The following is a 16,109-nucleotide window of genomic DNA, read 5'->3' as shown; positions in this document are numbered from 1 at the left end:
CCGGCAGCCCTCCGGCACCCTCCCGAAGGGCTTCGGGGCGCCTTTGGCGGAGAAATCGCCCAGCCAAACTCGGGCGTGTGGAAGCGCTCGGCAGAGCTGAGAGGAAAGGCAACGGCCGAGCCCGCGGAGTGGGGCAGCGCGGCCGGGCCGGCCCGGCTGCTCGCCCCCCATCCTACCCCTTCCGCGGTTCCTCGGGCCCAGGGGGGCTCCTCTTCCTCCTCACCATGCAGCCGAGGCGATCCGACCTGCCGCGGGGGGGGGATTCATGTTCCCAGATGCGGCGGCGGCGGCGGCTTCTCCTCCTCTCTCTGTGCGTGTGTCTCTGGGGCTGGGACTGGCCGAGGCTACCGAGATTTCCAGCTCCCCCTCCGCCCCCACCCCCGCCGAAGCCCCGGCACCTCTCCGCCGCTCCCCGCCGGGCCGCCCCACGCCCGGCCGCCTCCTCTGCCCGGAGCATCGCGCTGCGGCCCGGCCGCTGTCACCGCCGGCCCCGCGGACCGACCCGCGCCCGGAGCCGGCCTGGCAACCCGGGCCGGCCGCTGCCACCTGGCCCTCTCAGCAGCTTCCAGCCTTCTTTTTTTTGTTCAATTAACGTGACCCCATTAATTATTATTTTTTTAATTTTGAAGGGCAACAAACTCTGCAGGCATCTGAAGCGGCTTTTACCACCTCACTGGGATGGGGACCGTGCAGCTCATGGTGATGCTGTGACCTCTTGGCCAAGAAACTTTTAAAGCATCGTGTGCTGGAGGACCAACTCCTGGACTTTCTAAGAGGCATCGCCGAACAACTTTAATGCCAAATCTGACATCTGGACCTGCCGCTCACTCTGTGCCTAACTTCATCAATCTTCTCAATACCAAAGTTTTTCTTAACACTTGGAACAAAACACCAGATACACACACACAAGCTTGAAGCTTTAAGTCATATTATCTGCTAAAACTCAACAACTGTTTTGTTTGTTTGTTTTCTTAAAGTGTAAAAATGCCATTGACACTACATCTAAAATAAGTCAACTTCCAAGAAAGAAACCACTTACAGCAAACCAGAAAAAAAACAGCAGTTGCAATGCAGCTACCTTATCACCAGAGCAGGAGCCACGGTCCAACTTTAATTAAGGGAAAAGATAAAACCCAACAAGACAAAGAAATCCTGAACATCACAAATAAAGAATGAAATTACTACGGATGAGGCTGACACCAGAATAATGTGGTTTAAGATAAACATGACATATCAGCATTATATGGCGTAGAAATTTGTTTGATTACAGTTTATGGATTGTGTTCCTACTATTAAACTGATACTTTTCCCTCTAATGATTTTCAGCTAAACCACTGAATCTACCAATTCAGAATTATGTTGGGCAACATCCCATTCTTTGCAAACGCTCAATAAACTCACTTGATCTAAGCTCATAGTAAAACTTGGTTAACTCTTCACCTGACAGGTCCCTAATTGCAAAGACAAACTTGCTCCTCACACAACAAAAAATGTAGTGTTTTCAGTTATTTTGAGGACAGAAATCTTCTGATAGTCTGTGCTTGAAAACCTCAATTAAGTAAGGCTTAAACTTCCTTGATCTCAAGTTTAGTTTAGTTACTGCAAACTAAATGATGCCTCCATCGGAATCACCGAATAATTAGTAGGGGGATACCAAAGACACACCTCTTGGGGACAGCTGCTTACAAGACTAGGGTAGCAAATCCCAATATATGCCCCACTTCCCAACGCCCGGCTCCTTACAGTGTCCTGCCCAAACCCTCTGGCAGTGCCCTGCACCCAGTTCACCCATTTCAGCTGCTTTCTCCTTTGGCTTTCACATTGCATCTGCTTTTCCTTTCTCTTCCAAAGCGAAAATCTTCTCAACCTTACTGCTTGGGTCCTCTAGACTTTCATACTTAGTCGCTGTCCCTTCACTCTCCCTCCTACCTCAGCCCGGCTCCCTCAGGGGAGCTGCTTTCCCCGCAGACCCAGCGCCGCCGCACCTGGTAGATGGACGGCCCGCCGAGCTGGGCCGGGCGGTGCCGGGTCCCCAGGGACGCGCACACCCCGCGGCTGCCAAGGGTCTGTTTCTCCCTTCCCCCCGCAGCCCGCTCCGTCCCACGGGAGGCTCCGTCCCAAGCCCCGAGCTCACCTGCCGCATCAATGCCGCCCCGCAGCCTCGGCGCTCCAGCTCTCCCGCCGGTGGTAGCCCCGGGTCTTCCGTCCTCCACAGTCCCAGGCACGCCCAGGCTGCGCCCCAGACCCGCCAGCTCGGGGGGAGGCCGGCGCGTCCAACCGCGGCCCAGCCCAGCGGCCCTCCCAGCTTTGCTGGCGCCGGCAGCCCCACTCCCGGCCGGAGAGGCGACCTCTCTTCCCCGGGCTACTCCGAAACCGCGGCCACGGTGCCGGCACCGCCGGCTCTCCGTTAGGCCTCCGCGCCCGCAGCCGGACCCGCGGCTCCCTGGCGTCCCGGGTTCGGCCGCGCTCCGCCGTCGCCCCCGGCCGCAGAGCGGGCCCCGATCAGCGCCCGGCCGCCGCGGTTCCGCTTCCTCGTCACCCTGCGCCGGGCCGAGGGGGCGGGGCAGGACGCGGCGCGCGGGCCCAGCTGAGCGCGCCGGCACTCCCCGCCCCGAGACAGCAAGCGAGGCACCCCATTGGTTGGCGGCAAGAGGGAGAGAGGCGGGAGGTGGGGCCTGGGCGCCAACCAAGCCAAACAAAGCGCGGCGCGGGGCCGGTGACGAAAGAGAAACGTAGAGGAAGAGACGGCAGCCGGCGGCTGTCAGAGGGAGAGAGGCAACCCGAGATCTGGTTGATGATTGGCTAAAAGAGAGCCAATGGAGGGCTCTATAGCTCGGGCCTTTGGACACGGCCCAGGATTCCATTGGTCAGAGAACTGCTCATTTGCATGCGGCGGTCTATTTATTGCCTGCTGAGTGAAAAGGGGGTGGTTGTTTCGGGTGCGTTTGAGGGAGTTCTCTTGGGCGGACGCTTTACTGCAGCTTTGCTTGATTCGCTTTTCTGCTCCGCCGGTGCTAGTGCCCGCTGCTCCTGTTCCATTAAGGCCTACTGGAGCACCAAGGGGAGTTCTGGGGCTGCTCTCTCCTGGAACTGCTTGTGTTTTCCTGGCCTGGACCGCAGGAACATTGCTGGGGTGTCCACCAGGGGTAGCTTGGTGGTTCTTTGGTATCAGCTAAAGAACCACTTTCTGCTAATTTTGTATTGTTTTTAGCAATTCTTAAGGAGAAGGGTGATCCCAGGGAGCGTGGCTGAGTGCCAGGGACCTGCCAGGCTGCCCGATGTGGTGACCACACGCTGAGTGGCTGAGCAGAGCCCTCGGGCCCAGGGCGCTCCTGAGGCTCTTGCTGACCTGGCAGATCGCTTGGCAACACACTTCCTACTCATTAAGGATATTAGTAAGTTCTTTATTGTTCATAAAGTTTACAAGGAACATACATAAAACTATAAATGTGAAACTTCCTGGGAAGGCTTAATGTCTTCACAACTTCTAGTATTCTTACAGAGTTTGCACTTGTATAGGTACCCTTAAGTGAGATGATTTTGTTTAAAGTAAACTCTCTCCAGGATTGAGATGCTTTATTCAGTGATGTATGGAAATAAAGTGGGTTGAATTTCATTTGCTGGCCTAATGTTTTGGCCTGTTTTCCAGCAACTGTCTTTGATACTTTTACGAGGTGACTTCATGTTAACTCCTAGGAAGAATTACTTCCAAAAAAATCTTATAACTGGTAGTGCATGAGATTTTTTTTCCTTAGTAGGTTCTTTGTGGAAAGAACATTAGTTCATTCTCTCTTAGAAACTTCACTGTTATTACAGCAGGAAAGAATGCCTTAGTCCTCTTCTGAGGAAAATCTTCATAAGCTGTAGCCTGGAAATTAATGTCTTAACAATTTAAACTTAATGATGGCATCTGATTTCTGGAAGATTGGGTTCCCATGGAGGGTGTTGCAAGTCACCATCACCTTATGATGGTGAGCTAAACTTGAACGTGCCTTGGGTTCTGTGTTGTCATCTATGAATATACAGTAAAGTGTAGCTGTGAGTAACCAAGCTATAAATGCAATTTGTAAATAAAAAAGAGCCAAATTGCTTAATGGTCTTGTCTCTAGTGTAAAGCTTTGCATTTAAATCCGCATCTTAGTTAGTTTTTGTTTTTGTAGAGAGAGTATTTTGTGGTTTTGTTATAATGCAGCACAAGATTATATGGCTTATTTTTGCCCCTTGGTTTGACCACAACCAAATTTAACAATACTGACAGGAAATGATGCATTTGGCATCTACAGTGCCATATATTTCCATGGTGCTTTGGAAAGAGACATGAAGGTATGTTCAGCGCCCCAAGGAGCTCAGAGTTGAAGGTTTCCATTCTCTCTGTATGTAAATAACTTTATATGCTTGAATAGCCCCATTGCCTCAAGTGGACTGTTAAGGTGTGAAATTGCTCATGTGTGTAAATGTTTGTTAAAGAAAGACTGAATAAAAAGGAGTCGGACAAGAGCTGACAGGCAGGGGGTAGGTTGAGATGTCAAAAGACACTTGAACTTTCATTCCTTCTTTTTTAATAGAAAGGAGGGTCCATCATCGTGCTTTGGCAGACCTGCACACATACAAAATGCAAATAATCCCTCAGTGTTTGTTGCCATGGTTTTCTAGCTTAGGCAAGCATGTTAACTTGGATTTGTTGCACATCCTGTGTATTTTAAGGTATGAATAACAAATTGTATGCTTAAGAGAAATAGAGCAAGCCATGCAGAACTGTCCAGCAGAAGGACAAAGTTAATACTTCTGGTTTATGTTGAGGTATTTTAAATATTGCATCTAATGTGCATGATCATTGCACTAATTATAACAGGAAAATACTTTTCCAGAGATCTTAGATGTAAAAGTCACCAATATAGTGGATGTTGTCCTGTATTTTCTTTTCAGGTTACTTAGAAGCTAATACATTTAGTTCATAACTCATTTGTTCTTAAAAGGCTCTTAAATTGTTTAATCTGGCGAATGCTAATGGATGATCTTTGTGTTACTAAAGCAGTTGTTTCCCATTCAGGTAAGAGGATTAAAACTGAAGGTCAGGCTTCTGTTGTTAATCTCTTATGGCTTACTACATAGGAAGCACCTAATCATGCAATTTCATTTTTTTTCTTAGCATCTGAGGTCAAGCCCTTAGCAGAAGGGATGAAATGCACAGTGTGACTACACTACTGAAACTTGTTCTTTGTCTGCTCTGGAATTTTAGGGACCCAGAGCTGTTAGGCATCTTCTATGAACACAGTACTCAGGCAGGAAGATCTTGGAATTGTCAGATGCCTTGTTCATTTATCTGTTTAGGATATAAATCCTTTATAGTAGGGCTTCTCTGATGAATATTGGAGGACAGGGAACTTTTAATTTCCAGCTAAGCCTGCACCAGCAGTGATATATAGTTTAGTTACTGGGCAAAATTGTGTATAACGTTGAACCAGGCAATTATGAAAGCTGTAATAATAGTCACTTGAGCAGAGACAGTCCATAGATTTTTTTTTTTCAGATTATTTTTATTCCATCCCAGAAAGGGATGACAGACTATACAATTGCTTGAGGCTCCTGCCGGCCATGTATTTCTGACTTGGTTGTACTATATAGTTGAAATAGTTTCCTCATTAACCTGATTGTCAGAGAAAACAAGGTATTTGCACACATGGTCTGCTGAAATACTTAACTTCAAGTCTGATCTCAAAAATACTATGGACACAGTGAAAATAGTCAGCTGGGGAGAGCAAAGAAATGAATTACTGACTCTGCTTTGGGAGTGGCACCTGAGTGAGCTTAAAGTGTTATTACATGTCTGAGAATGTACAAAGAAGAGATGCCATAAATGACCTTCTTAGAGCTGATGCCTTGTAAGCAAGAAGATAAAAAGCTACAGAGAACAGGACTTTGTAAGTTTTGCTGCTTAGAAAACAGTTTGCTCTGGAGGGGGTTACTGAGCTTGTAGCAAGAAGGTCTAAAGCCAGTGTTTTGCCTCCTTACCTAAAGCCTATCTTTAAGTTCTGGAAGAGGCACAGCAAGTTTTAGTGCAGTGTGCCCCCACCCACCCCTGTACTTTTTCCTACTTGCTAACAAAACTGACTTTCTTTTTGTCAGAAGGGTCCCAGTAATTGCTGTATACTTGGAAAAGGGAAACAGTGTGAAACACCACATAAATTACACAGCCTGTTACACATGGCCGGAGTCAACATCAATTAGTGCATGCAGAAACTGTTGATCACAGCTGTGCTAGAGGTGTGGCCTCTTGTCATCTGCATGCAGGTGTTATGACTTAGGGGAATGACAAGTGATTGTGGAGGTGATGAGGGTGTAAGGATTGGGTCTTCCATTTGAAGGTGTTGGGTACACCTGGCTGTGAAGGCCCAGCACTGCTGGGGGCTGGAGATGGTGCTGGGCTGCCCCTGACGTGGGCGGGGGGTGCTGTGTGAAAGGCAGCAGCAGGAACGCTTTGTGCGGCTGTCTTAACTTAGATGTTACTAGAAAAGACTTGGCCACTATCTTAAAAAGTTACCAAATCACTTTGCTCACAAAACCTCTGAAAGAGCTAATGAGGTCTGGCCTGTGTAATTGCATATGATTACAGTGGGCATTTATACTTCACTAAGTTTCAGTTGGATCAGGCTCTGTTGCTGTGGGCATTTAATGTGTATGTGTTCAGGGACCTGAAGAGTTTGTGATCGAGGTGACTCCCAGGAACCCGGGGAGCTGCACAGTCCATCCTCTGTGCTGGAACAAGTTCCTTATGGGTCAGCCCAAGTCCTGAGGGCAGCTGCTGGTGTGTGACAGCTGCCTGTTGAGATCTGGGGTCTCCCCGGCCGGAGCCCCGAGGGCGGGTGTCCACGTGTGAAGGTGGTTCCATGCCCGGAGGTGGTCGCTGGTTCCCCCGCCGGGAGGCAGCGGGGTGGGACCGCCGCGCAGCCCGGGCAAGGGGCCGCGTTCCTTCGGTGCCGTGCTGGGGGTTGGTGCCCGGACGCTCCCCCAGCCCCTCCGACCACCGCTCCCAGGCGCCGTTTGGGGACGAAGGAGAAGCAGCCCGGCTCTGTTGCTGTTCGTTTCGGGAGAAGAGGCTGCTCAGTGCCGGCCCCGACCCGCCGGCGGGGAACCGCGGGGCACCACGGCCGAGCGCGCCCGGCTCCCGCAGCGCTCGGCACTTTCCGTCTCTCTCCGGTGTGCCAGCGGGCCGCTTCGGGTGTTTCCGTAACTCTTCGGCTCTGTCTCGGGAGTTTCCGTGCTGGGGGCTCTCCCGGTTGTCAGGGGTAACGCAAAGCATCTGGGAGCGAGTGCGGCCTTCAGCGCCGGGGCCGCGCTCTGGGGCTGCCGGCGGGTAAGAGCGGGCGGGGGGCGGTGGCTGGCTGCGGTCGGCCCGAGCGAAGGCGCCGGGAGCCCTCAGCGGTTTGACCGGCTTCTTCGCAGTCGTTCCGAACCCGGCCTGCGGGAGTGCGGTCGGTCGCCGTCAGCCTGAGGCTCCGGGGCGGCTGGGCCGCTGCCTGCGGGCTCCCCGACCTCGGGTGGGCGGCGGGCGCGGCCGGGTCTGCGCCCACGGAGCGTGAACGTGGCGGCGGGACTCGGGTGTTGATGGCGCGGGAGCCGGGAGCAGTCGCTGGGCTGTGGCGGGTCGCGCAGCGCCGTGGTGGTTTGTGCCGGGACTGACGGTCGCAGCTCGGCCGAGGGGACCCACGCGGGCTTTGGCCCACGCGAGGCACTGTTCCACGGGCGGGATTCCTCAGTTTCCTCATCTCGTCCCCCTCTGTGCGGGTTCAGGATTTAAACAGATTTTTACTATTTACTTTTTCTGCTCTGCTAGTTGGGGGAAATAGTATTTAGTCGTTAGCCATCTTTTTTTCTCGTAACTCAGTTTCTTTTGAAACGCAGCCAATAAGATAACACAAATCCCAAGGACCATCTCTGTATATAAGATATTAAAGATTATTAGTGATTTCCTCAGTTTCTGGCACACAACTCAGAAAGCATTGCTTTCTGGTTCTTTTCCTTGGAACATCAGCACTTACCAAGTATTTTCATTCAAATGTAGATAATATATAGATGAGTTGAACTAATTTTGTGTAATTTCAGCAGTACAAGCTCTGAAGTGGTGACAATGGTTAAAATTCACTTTGGAAGCCCAGATAATGGGACTTTGCAACATAAAATCACGCTGTCTGTACACTAATTGACATATTTGGATATGAAGGACTGGAAATAGCTTTCTGGTAAATGCTGAGTTATTTCAGAATCCTCTGAAATAAGCCAAAATAAACTACTGCTGAGAGGTTGGTACGAGCATACGCACGCTATCAATCTGCGGACTACAAGGCTCAGTATTCCTCTGTATTTAAAAAAAATACTACTATGACCATTTTAATGTCTATGTAGTGTGCATTAACAAGATGATGCTGTAGCTTTATTTTTTCCCTATTTTTGTTATATATAATATAGTGTATATGTATTGTATATATGTATTATATGTTTAAGCATGCTTGTTGAAAACATTTGTCTTCCTGGTACAGGTTTGCACTCTGTGACGGCTGCTGGTATTATGGCTGTGTATGTGGATCACCGGACAGAAGCTCCCGATTCGGTTGCCTCCCCTTCCCATATAGCGTGGCACCCGCTCCATCCGCTCCTGGCAGTTGCTTCCATCAGCACAGCGTCGGGGGGCTGTGTGGATATCTACCTGGAACAGGTTAATAATCAGCAATTTTGCTTTTGGGCTGGTTTGAAACATCACTTTGTTTATACATATAAATATATTTTTTTATATATATATATACACACATATATATACATATATATATTTGCAGCCTTACTTATGTTTCTTGGATCCCTCTCTCTAGACTTTAATTCCTATCCATGTCCTGTGCTTTTTAGGGCATGTCAGATTCATCAGCTACTGATTAAATGTATTTTATAAAAAGGTCTTAATAAGTTAAATTGATCTTTCAATTGAAATTTATTTTTTCCAGCCTTTCAGTCTTGTTTGTGGTGGTTATTGATTCACTTGTTACTTCTCACAGTATTAGAATTTCAGGCTTAAAATAAAGTGGATACATGCTGGTTTTTGTTTGTTTGTTTGTTTGTTTTTTAACTCTAAGTGAATAAAATGTACTAAGCAATGTAAATTAAAAAAATAATACCTCCACCTTGAGACTGAGCTGATTTGCTAGACTCTGCTTGTTCCATTTGAGTAGGTTGTTTCCTACTATGGTTTCTGCCTGTAGACAGATACTTTAAAGTTTACACAAAAGGCTTGTGTAGGACTTTGGTTTGCATAGTTTTCAGGAAAAAAGAGTGCTGTTCAGGGTAATGGTACTACAAGCTATCTTGGAGCAGACATATGGGAAACATTTAAGTCTGTTAAAATGAGTAGCCTATAAAATGTATACTTTCCAAAGTGCATTATGAAAAATTTCATCTGAATTTTACAAATGGAAAAAGAAATACATAAAGAGGTTAAATCATTTGCCCTGAAGTATGATTGCAAACCATGCACAGATACATGGCTACCTCTAATTGCTGTTGAAGCATGAGATTATTCTGTGTCCTCAGTGAGGTGCTTCTTTTTCAAAAGGTTTTGTTGTTATTGTTTTACCTTGAAATGTGAAGCTGGGAGTAAAAGCTTAATATTCATTGAGAGAGGCTCATAAATGCTGTGCCTGGAAAAGCAGAGTGAGGCAGTCACTTAACACTACTGTGTTTTCATTAGCAATTTTCAAGTGGAGGTACTTCATGTTGTAGAATGTATTTATGCACAGGAAATAGCTATAAAGAGAATTTGTGTAGCCACTTCATATCTCTTACAGGAAGCTTTATCACATGCCAGTCCTTGGTCACAAAAAAATATCTTGTTGACTGGGAAGTGAATCTGAAGGTTTAGCTGCATCCTTGTACTGAGTTTCCATTGTACTGAGCTTGCACTTTGTTTCTATTTGCAGGGAGAACATGTGTCTGATGCACATGTTGAGAGGAGCTTTCAGGTCACATCGCTTTCCTGGCACCCTTTCAGACTGATTCTTGCAGCAGGCTGGGAGACGGGTGAAGTTGTGGTGCTTAACAAACCAGACAAGGAGCACCACACTGTGCCACCAAGTCACAACGCCAAAATTACAGTCTTAAACTGGAGTACGAATGGTACCTGCCTTGTGTCTGGCGACAGGGTGAGTAGTTGAAACGCTCATATGTATCACTGTTATATGCACTTACTCAGGGATTGCAGAATGTTAGGGATTGGAAGGTACCACAAGAGATCATCTAGTCCAGTCCCACTGCCGGAGCAGGAACACTTAGATGAGGCTACACAGGAATGTGTCCAGGCGGGTCTTGAAGGTCTCCAGAGTAAGAGACTCCTATCTAATGCTTTACTATCCTTTATTTCAATATCTTTTCTTTTAGCAAGCAGACTACTTGCAAGAAGACAGTGGATAAGGAGTTACCTGAATAAATATTTGCATATGCTACTTGCAGAGGAAAACCAAGGCAGTTTCATTTAATTGCTCTGGCAGTGTCATTTTACTAAGAATGGATATGACCAACAAGCTTTTTTAGATAACTTGATTTTAATTAATTTTAATGCTAAAGACAGTTTTTATTTCTTGTGGCTTAGTTTTAAGTGAGAGTAATTGTATGTGTCAACTAAATGAAAGGAGAGGTGATGCTCTGTCAATAAAAGGTTTATTTTTCTGTGCACTGAGTAGCTGGAGTCTGAATTCTCCTCTGTGTGTGAAGTGTAATGGATTAACTGTTGTCTTTTTTTCTAGAATGGTGTCATGGTTCTATGGAGAATAGACCAGCGAGGCAGAGCGCAGGGTCCTGCCCTGCTCAAACAAGAGTATGGAAAATGCCTGTCTCACTGTGTCTTTAGACCACCCCCTCCTGGCGAGTAAGTACTGTGCCTCGTCAGACCATGGGCACACCAGCTCTTTCTCTTGTTCTACAGAAAGAAAATCCTGCTCACAGATAAACTTTTTCTAAAATACATATATACACACACATATATAAAGTTCTTCTCCTATCTGTCCTTTATTTCCATGTTCTTCTCCCTCTCCAGTATCTCGCTGTTTGTGTCCTCTATGCAGCAACAAATCTTCCTTCAGTCCATACCTTCTTCTCTATAGCTGTCTCTTCTTTCTTTAGTTCTTTTAACTAGCAATGTTGCTGACTGTGAAAAGCAGAAAGCACAATGAAAGCAGAATTATCCATGAAATTATTGATAAGAATAATTAAATAAAAAATCAGGTCTTAAGCATTATAATTTCTTACCTCTCCAAGCAAGAAATGGGAAACAGCTTGTCTGGGCCACTTCTGTTTCATATCTCTTTAAAAAAATGGGAAAAAAAATGGTGAAACAACACAAATGAAAACTAGTATTAAAATTTTACTTTGTATCTTGTTGAGTTTGTCCTTTTCCCAGTTAGTGTATGAAACATCTTTATTCCTTCTTTACCATATACTGTATGAACTACTTGTCCATTCTTTGAGATGAAAAGTACTCTGTTATGTAAGGAATTGGAAATTAAGTATCTCTGTTTTCAGGGACTTTGTACAGCTGGCAAAAGCAGCCGTTAGTGGTGATGAGAAGGCCTTGGACATGTTTAACTGGAGAAAAACTGGAACAGGATCACCCCTGAAAACAAGATTCCAGGAAGGACTGTCCTTCTTTATCACTTTGACAGATGGTGAGAGCAAAACCACTTTTTCAGTCTGCTGGAAATTTGTCTCCTTAGTGCTTCAAAATAGCTCAGAGCACAATAGTCCTGTTTTCATATACCCAACATCTAGGGTGTATTCATATATCCATCATATTTACATATCCAACAGGATAGAGTATTCATAGGAGTTGAAGAATGTTTGGTAAGAAGAAATGAATAGAATTATTAAAATGGTAGCATCTTCAGAGTGAGTTGTCTCTAGAAGGACACAATAGGTTTTGGATTGATCAGGTTCCTGAAGAAGTGAGTGTAAGAAAAGTGATCTCTCTAACACCTAAGTGTAAATAAAATTAGAAGTTGTCAGCTTTTAGTGCAAATCTTCAATATAATGCATGTGTGGGTGTTTTTGTTGTTTGGTCTTTTCATGTATGTTTGTGTGTTGTTTTTTTTTTTTTCTAGAAATAGGCAAATGCTGCTAGAATATACCTTTTAAAATAAATTATTCATTTACTTTGTGCTTTGAAATGAGTCTTCAGTCTGAAGAAGCAAAAAAGTCTGAATATCTATTTTGTTAGTTTTCTTCCTAATATTGTTTCTTCCCTGCCATTTGTCTTTTCCTCTCCCTTTTACTGTTCTGGGTACTAGTTTGCTCCCAGCTCATTTTCTTCCTATCCCAGTTGTTCTCATGATACCTTCTCTCTCTCTAACCTGTTAACTCTTTGGACAGGGGCAAGAATGTGTGTGGCAAGTATTGTAGTATGTTTCTGGTGGGTGATTTGAGTATGTAATCCTCTTAATACTCAAAAAAACCCAATTTAGTTATGCTAGTTCTGCATCTCAATTGCAGTTGGGTTCAATGTATAGATAATCAGGATGAGACCCGTTGTTTACACCACTACAGGTTCTGTATGACTTGCAGGAGTGGCCTCGTCCAGCTGTATGTTTGTTTTGCAGAACAGTGGGCTATGCCTTCATCTCTTGAGTTACTAAGCCTGAGTGAATGAACCATTTAAATGAAAAAGCGGTACAGGGCACCTCATAAACACACAAGGAGAGAACGTTTGAGTAGCTGTGCGTGTACGGCCACATTTTCATAGCAACTGTTGTGGTGGTACACAGCTCCATCTAGGGACAGACTCTGTATCCTGCGGGTGGGTGTCCTGTCTTGGTTCCTGGGCCTGCTTTCAACCTTTTACAATTTCAGTCAAATGACACCCACTGTTTCTTTGGAGCAGTCTCATTGTCTAGATTGGTTTGGGCATATGTATTTCGGACCCAGTTCTTAATCTAGTTAGTGATCTGTCTTCAGAATATGTTAATGTTTTTGTAGGTTTTAAACGCGACCTGTAAATTTGCTCTAAGCTATGGATTCTCAGCCCAAACTTGTTTAATAAAAATGAATTTTAAACCCCCATTCTTATTGCATGATTTTCAATATCTCAAAAGAGATTTGACTAAAGACAGTAGCTGAATGCCATTAACTAAAAACTATACCGTGTTTATGTGTGCTACAGGTTCTGTGCATTACGTGAGTGAGAAAGGAAAGACAAGGCATGTGTTGTCCACAGACAGTCTGGTCCAAAAGCTTCTGTTCATGGAGAAAAGAGATGTTTTAGTTGTAATAACAGAGAACCTGCAGTTGTCCTTGTATGCAATTAGTCTTGAGGGAGAGGCAGATGAGCTCATGAAGGTAAGAGTCAGACTACAGGGTAAAGTTGCAGTGTTTAACTTTGTAAGTATTTGTTAGGGTTTTTGGTTATAACTTTTTTGCTTACAAATGAATCTTATTTTTGTTTCTCAGATAATACCTTGATGAGCAAATACACACTCATTTAAAAGTGGAATAGAGTGGTGTGTTATGGAACTCTGAAAAAGTTGTATAGGGCTAAAAACCAAACTGACTTCAGCCGGGACTTACAATCACCTTGGCTCAAATGCTGTACTGTTGGAGAACAGTGCTTGTGGGGATGGAACCCAAACCTTCACCTTCCTGAGATGTTTTTTCTTTTCTTTTTATCTAAGATCAAGAGAGCCTTGGCACTTATGTATTACAGGAATGTCCACTTTTTATTAATCAACACTTACTTTTGACTAGAAGTAAGACTTGGTATTTCACATTTTAAAGCCATCTTTATCAAGTTCTGAGAGCAGATCTTACCTACTTAATTAACCCACTACAAACTTTCTTTTATTAAATTTATACATCATATACTTGATGCATTTAGTGGTAATCATTGTCCAAGAGAAACTCTTGGTCTGTCTGAACTGACAGACAGGTCTAGTTATTCTTATGTTTTAACTTTTTAGCCAAACTAGGCAATTCAGATGCTTACTATCTTTCAGTGTGTTCCTCCTACCTTCTATAAATTCATTTATTTGCTTATGGTTAACAGGTGAAGTTGAGTGGGAAGACAGGTCGTTCTGGAGACATCATTTTAATAGACCATAGCCTTGTTGTTACAGCCCTAGGCGAGACGGTCATCAGGTAAGAATCCTGTTTCAAAGCTGTTCTGGCTGCCCATGAGAAGTGCCAGCTAAAAGGTTTACAGTCTGCAATGAACTGAATATTTTACTGAACTGTTGTTTTTGTTTGTTTGTTTTAACCAATAATGAAAAACTCCCAAAACAAACAGAAATGAAAAAAATCTGTTTCTGTGAGAAAAAAAATCTAATTCTATATAATTCTTTCTGTCTGGTTATTTTCTTTGTCAGGCAGTATGGCCCAAACCTGTTCCTTTCTGAGTGCTGTTATTGATTTCTTCTGAAAATACGTCCCTTTTTTTAATGGAAAAGCAACTTTGCTGTTCTTTCCATTGTTATTGTCTAAATATTAGGATAGTCATCTCATCAGCAACAGGAAAAAGTGCTTGCTTTTCAGGATGTTTCTGTGCTACTTTAATACAAGACAAGTATTTTGGTCACTTCTATCCTAATTATTTAAACCAAGTGTGTTACTTTGCCATGCTGCATGTTACTGTGTTCTGTAGTTTTAACCCTTTTGCAACTTTTTAAAAAAAGGTATTAAAGATTTTTTTTCCTGTCTTTCCTATGGCTTGCTCTAGCTGTTTCCCCTAACTTGTTTCTAGGGGTGGGAGTGTTCCATTGACATCAGTAGTTCCCTTTCTTGTGCCTCTATCTGCTGCTGTCAGACAAAATCATCTGTTAATTCTGTAAGAATGTGATAAAGACAAAGTGTCAAGAAGGAATATATTTGACGATGTTTAGTTCTAGAAAATACATCTGGAATCCAAGAGACTACTGGTAAACCAAGGAATAGTCTTAAAATAGAGGAGGAAGCAAAGTGGGAGGAGGAAAACTGGAACAAGACCTCACTTCTTTCCTTTTCTTTTTATTTTTTTTCTTAAAGCTGGGTTTGCTTCTGACTTCTTCATAGGAGAATAACACAAAACATGCTGCACATTAAAAAGTCAAAAGGAAAGGAAGGAGACTGTTAAGAAATTCACATTCCAGAGACAGCTGCTGGCAATTTAATTTAAAAATTGAATGATCTGGGCATTATGGAAATAGCAAATTAATGCCATGTACAGCATCCTATCGACTATGTTTACCGAGACACCTGGAAGGAAAAGCATTGTTAACACTCTTGTTTTGTGTACCTTAGGTTCTGGGATTTGGACCGAGATGAGAACTATGTGCTCTCCCCAGATGTGCAATTTGGCTTCGAGGGAGGAGAATGTATTAACTGTGTTTCTTACTGCAGTGCTAAAGGTGAGAAATAACACAGTAACTGTGATCTCTGGATCCTAAGCCTTGCCAAACATCGGCCTTCAGTACCCTGTAGTCATTTCAGTACATTTGTCTTGTTACTGAGGGTTTCCATAACAACATGTGATGTAGAAGCACTTTAGTTCAGATCAGGAGTGTGCTTTTGAAGGTGCAATGAGCTGATTTGATACTCTCCACACTTTGTCTCAGTGTGAAGTTGTCTCCTGACATGCAAGCTGGATTCACTTCGACACGGAGCTGTTATAAGTACTCCTGGAGCACATCTAATGCACTCCAACATGTTATGGACAATCATTCTACAAGCCCACACTAGAGCTAATGCAAAGGAGAACTCACCAATCATGTATAGTATGGATGTCAGGGCCTTAAAACTGATGTTTTTGACAGAGCTACTCCTATGCATCTCCTTGATTGCCAACATAGGCATGGCTAGTGTCTGCTACAATGGTTTGCTATGGTGACTTGCCCATGGTGATTACAAAGCCAGCTATCCAAAAATAAAATGTTAAAATCAGATCACTGTCTGATACGTTTAAAAGAGAGCTTCATCTGGTGGCTTAGCAAACAGGCCTTGCCACGTTAAACTTCTCCTATTGTTTCTCCAGAAACTCTTCCCAGTTCAGGACTAGGATGCTGGTTTGCAGGAAGGCAAAGAAATGGGTGCTGCTAGAAGAAGGCTTCTCAGTA

At 44.6% G+C, this 16,109-nt stretch overlaps 2 protein-coding genes across 13 annotated transcripts in view; one reads left to right on the top strand and one right to left on the bottom strand.

Moving 5' to 3' along the window:
* Positions 1 to 2,274, bottom strand: part of CRAMP1 (cramped chromatin regulator homolog 1) — a 40,277-nt gene extending 38,003 nt beyond the window's left edge. Inside the window, exon 1 of one of the 4 annotated variants that reach the window (XM_065030565.1) lies at positions 2,135 to 2,274. Coding sequence is in view for 3 of the 4 variants with exons in the window: in XM_065030563.1 (XP_064886635.1) it covers positions 177 to 226 (50 nt within the window). In the remaining variant the exon portion in view is untranslated. Of the gene's footprint in view, positions 1 to 176; positions 375 to 2,134 lie in introns of those variants that run through there. The other 3 variants (XM_065030564.1, XM_065030563.1, XM_065030562.1) reach the window with 3 other exon arrangements.
* Positions 2,275 to 2,910: 636 nt separating this feature from the next.
* Positions 2,911 to 16,109, top strand: part of IFT140 (intraflagellar transport 140) — a 79,681-nt gene continuing 66,482 nt past the window's right edge. For 4 of the 9 annotated variants that reach the window (XM_005505666.4, XM_065030537.1, XM_021291796.2 and 1 more), the window contains exons 1-8: positions 7,217 to 7,354; positions 8,538 to 8,713; positions 9,963 to 10,184; positions 10,785 to 10,906; positions 11,560 to 11,702; positions 13,190 to 13,365; positions 14,069 to 14,160; positions 15,298 to 15,404. In XM_005505666.4, the coding sequence (XP_005505723.3) occupies positions 8,567 to 8,713; positions 9,963 to 10,184; positions 10,785 to 10,906; positions 11,560 to 11,702; positions 13,190 to 13,365; positions 14,069 to 14,160; positions 15,298 to 15,404 (1,009 nt within the window). In that variant the 5' untranslated portion in view covers positions 7,217 to 7,354; positions 8,538 to 8,566. The other 5 variants (XM_021291797.2, XM_065030534.1, XM_065030535.1 and 2 more) reach the window with 5 other exon arrangements.

Source organism: Columba livia, chromosome 15 (assembly GCF_036013475.1).
Source record: "Columba livia isolate bColLiv1 breed racing homer chromosome 15, bColLiv1.pat.W.v2, whole genome shotgun sequence".
Taxonomy (NCBI): Eukaryota; Metazoa; Chordata; class Aves; order Columbiformes; family Columbidae; genus Columba; species Columba livia.
Note: the sequence above shows the minus strand (reverse complement) of the source record. Positions and strands in the feature narration are given on the sequence as shown.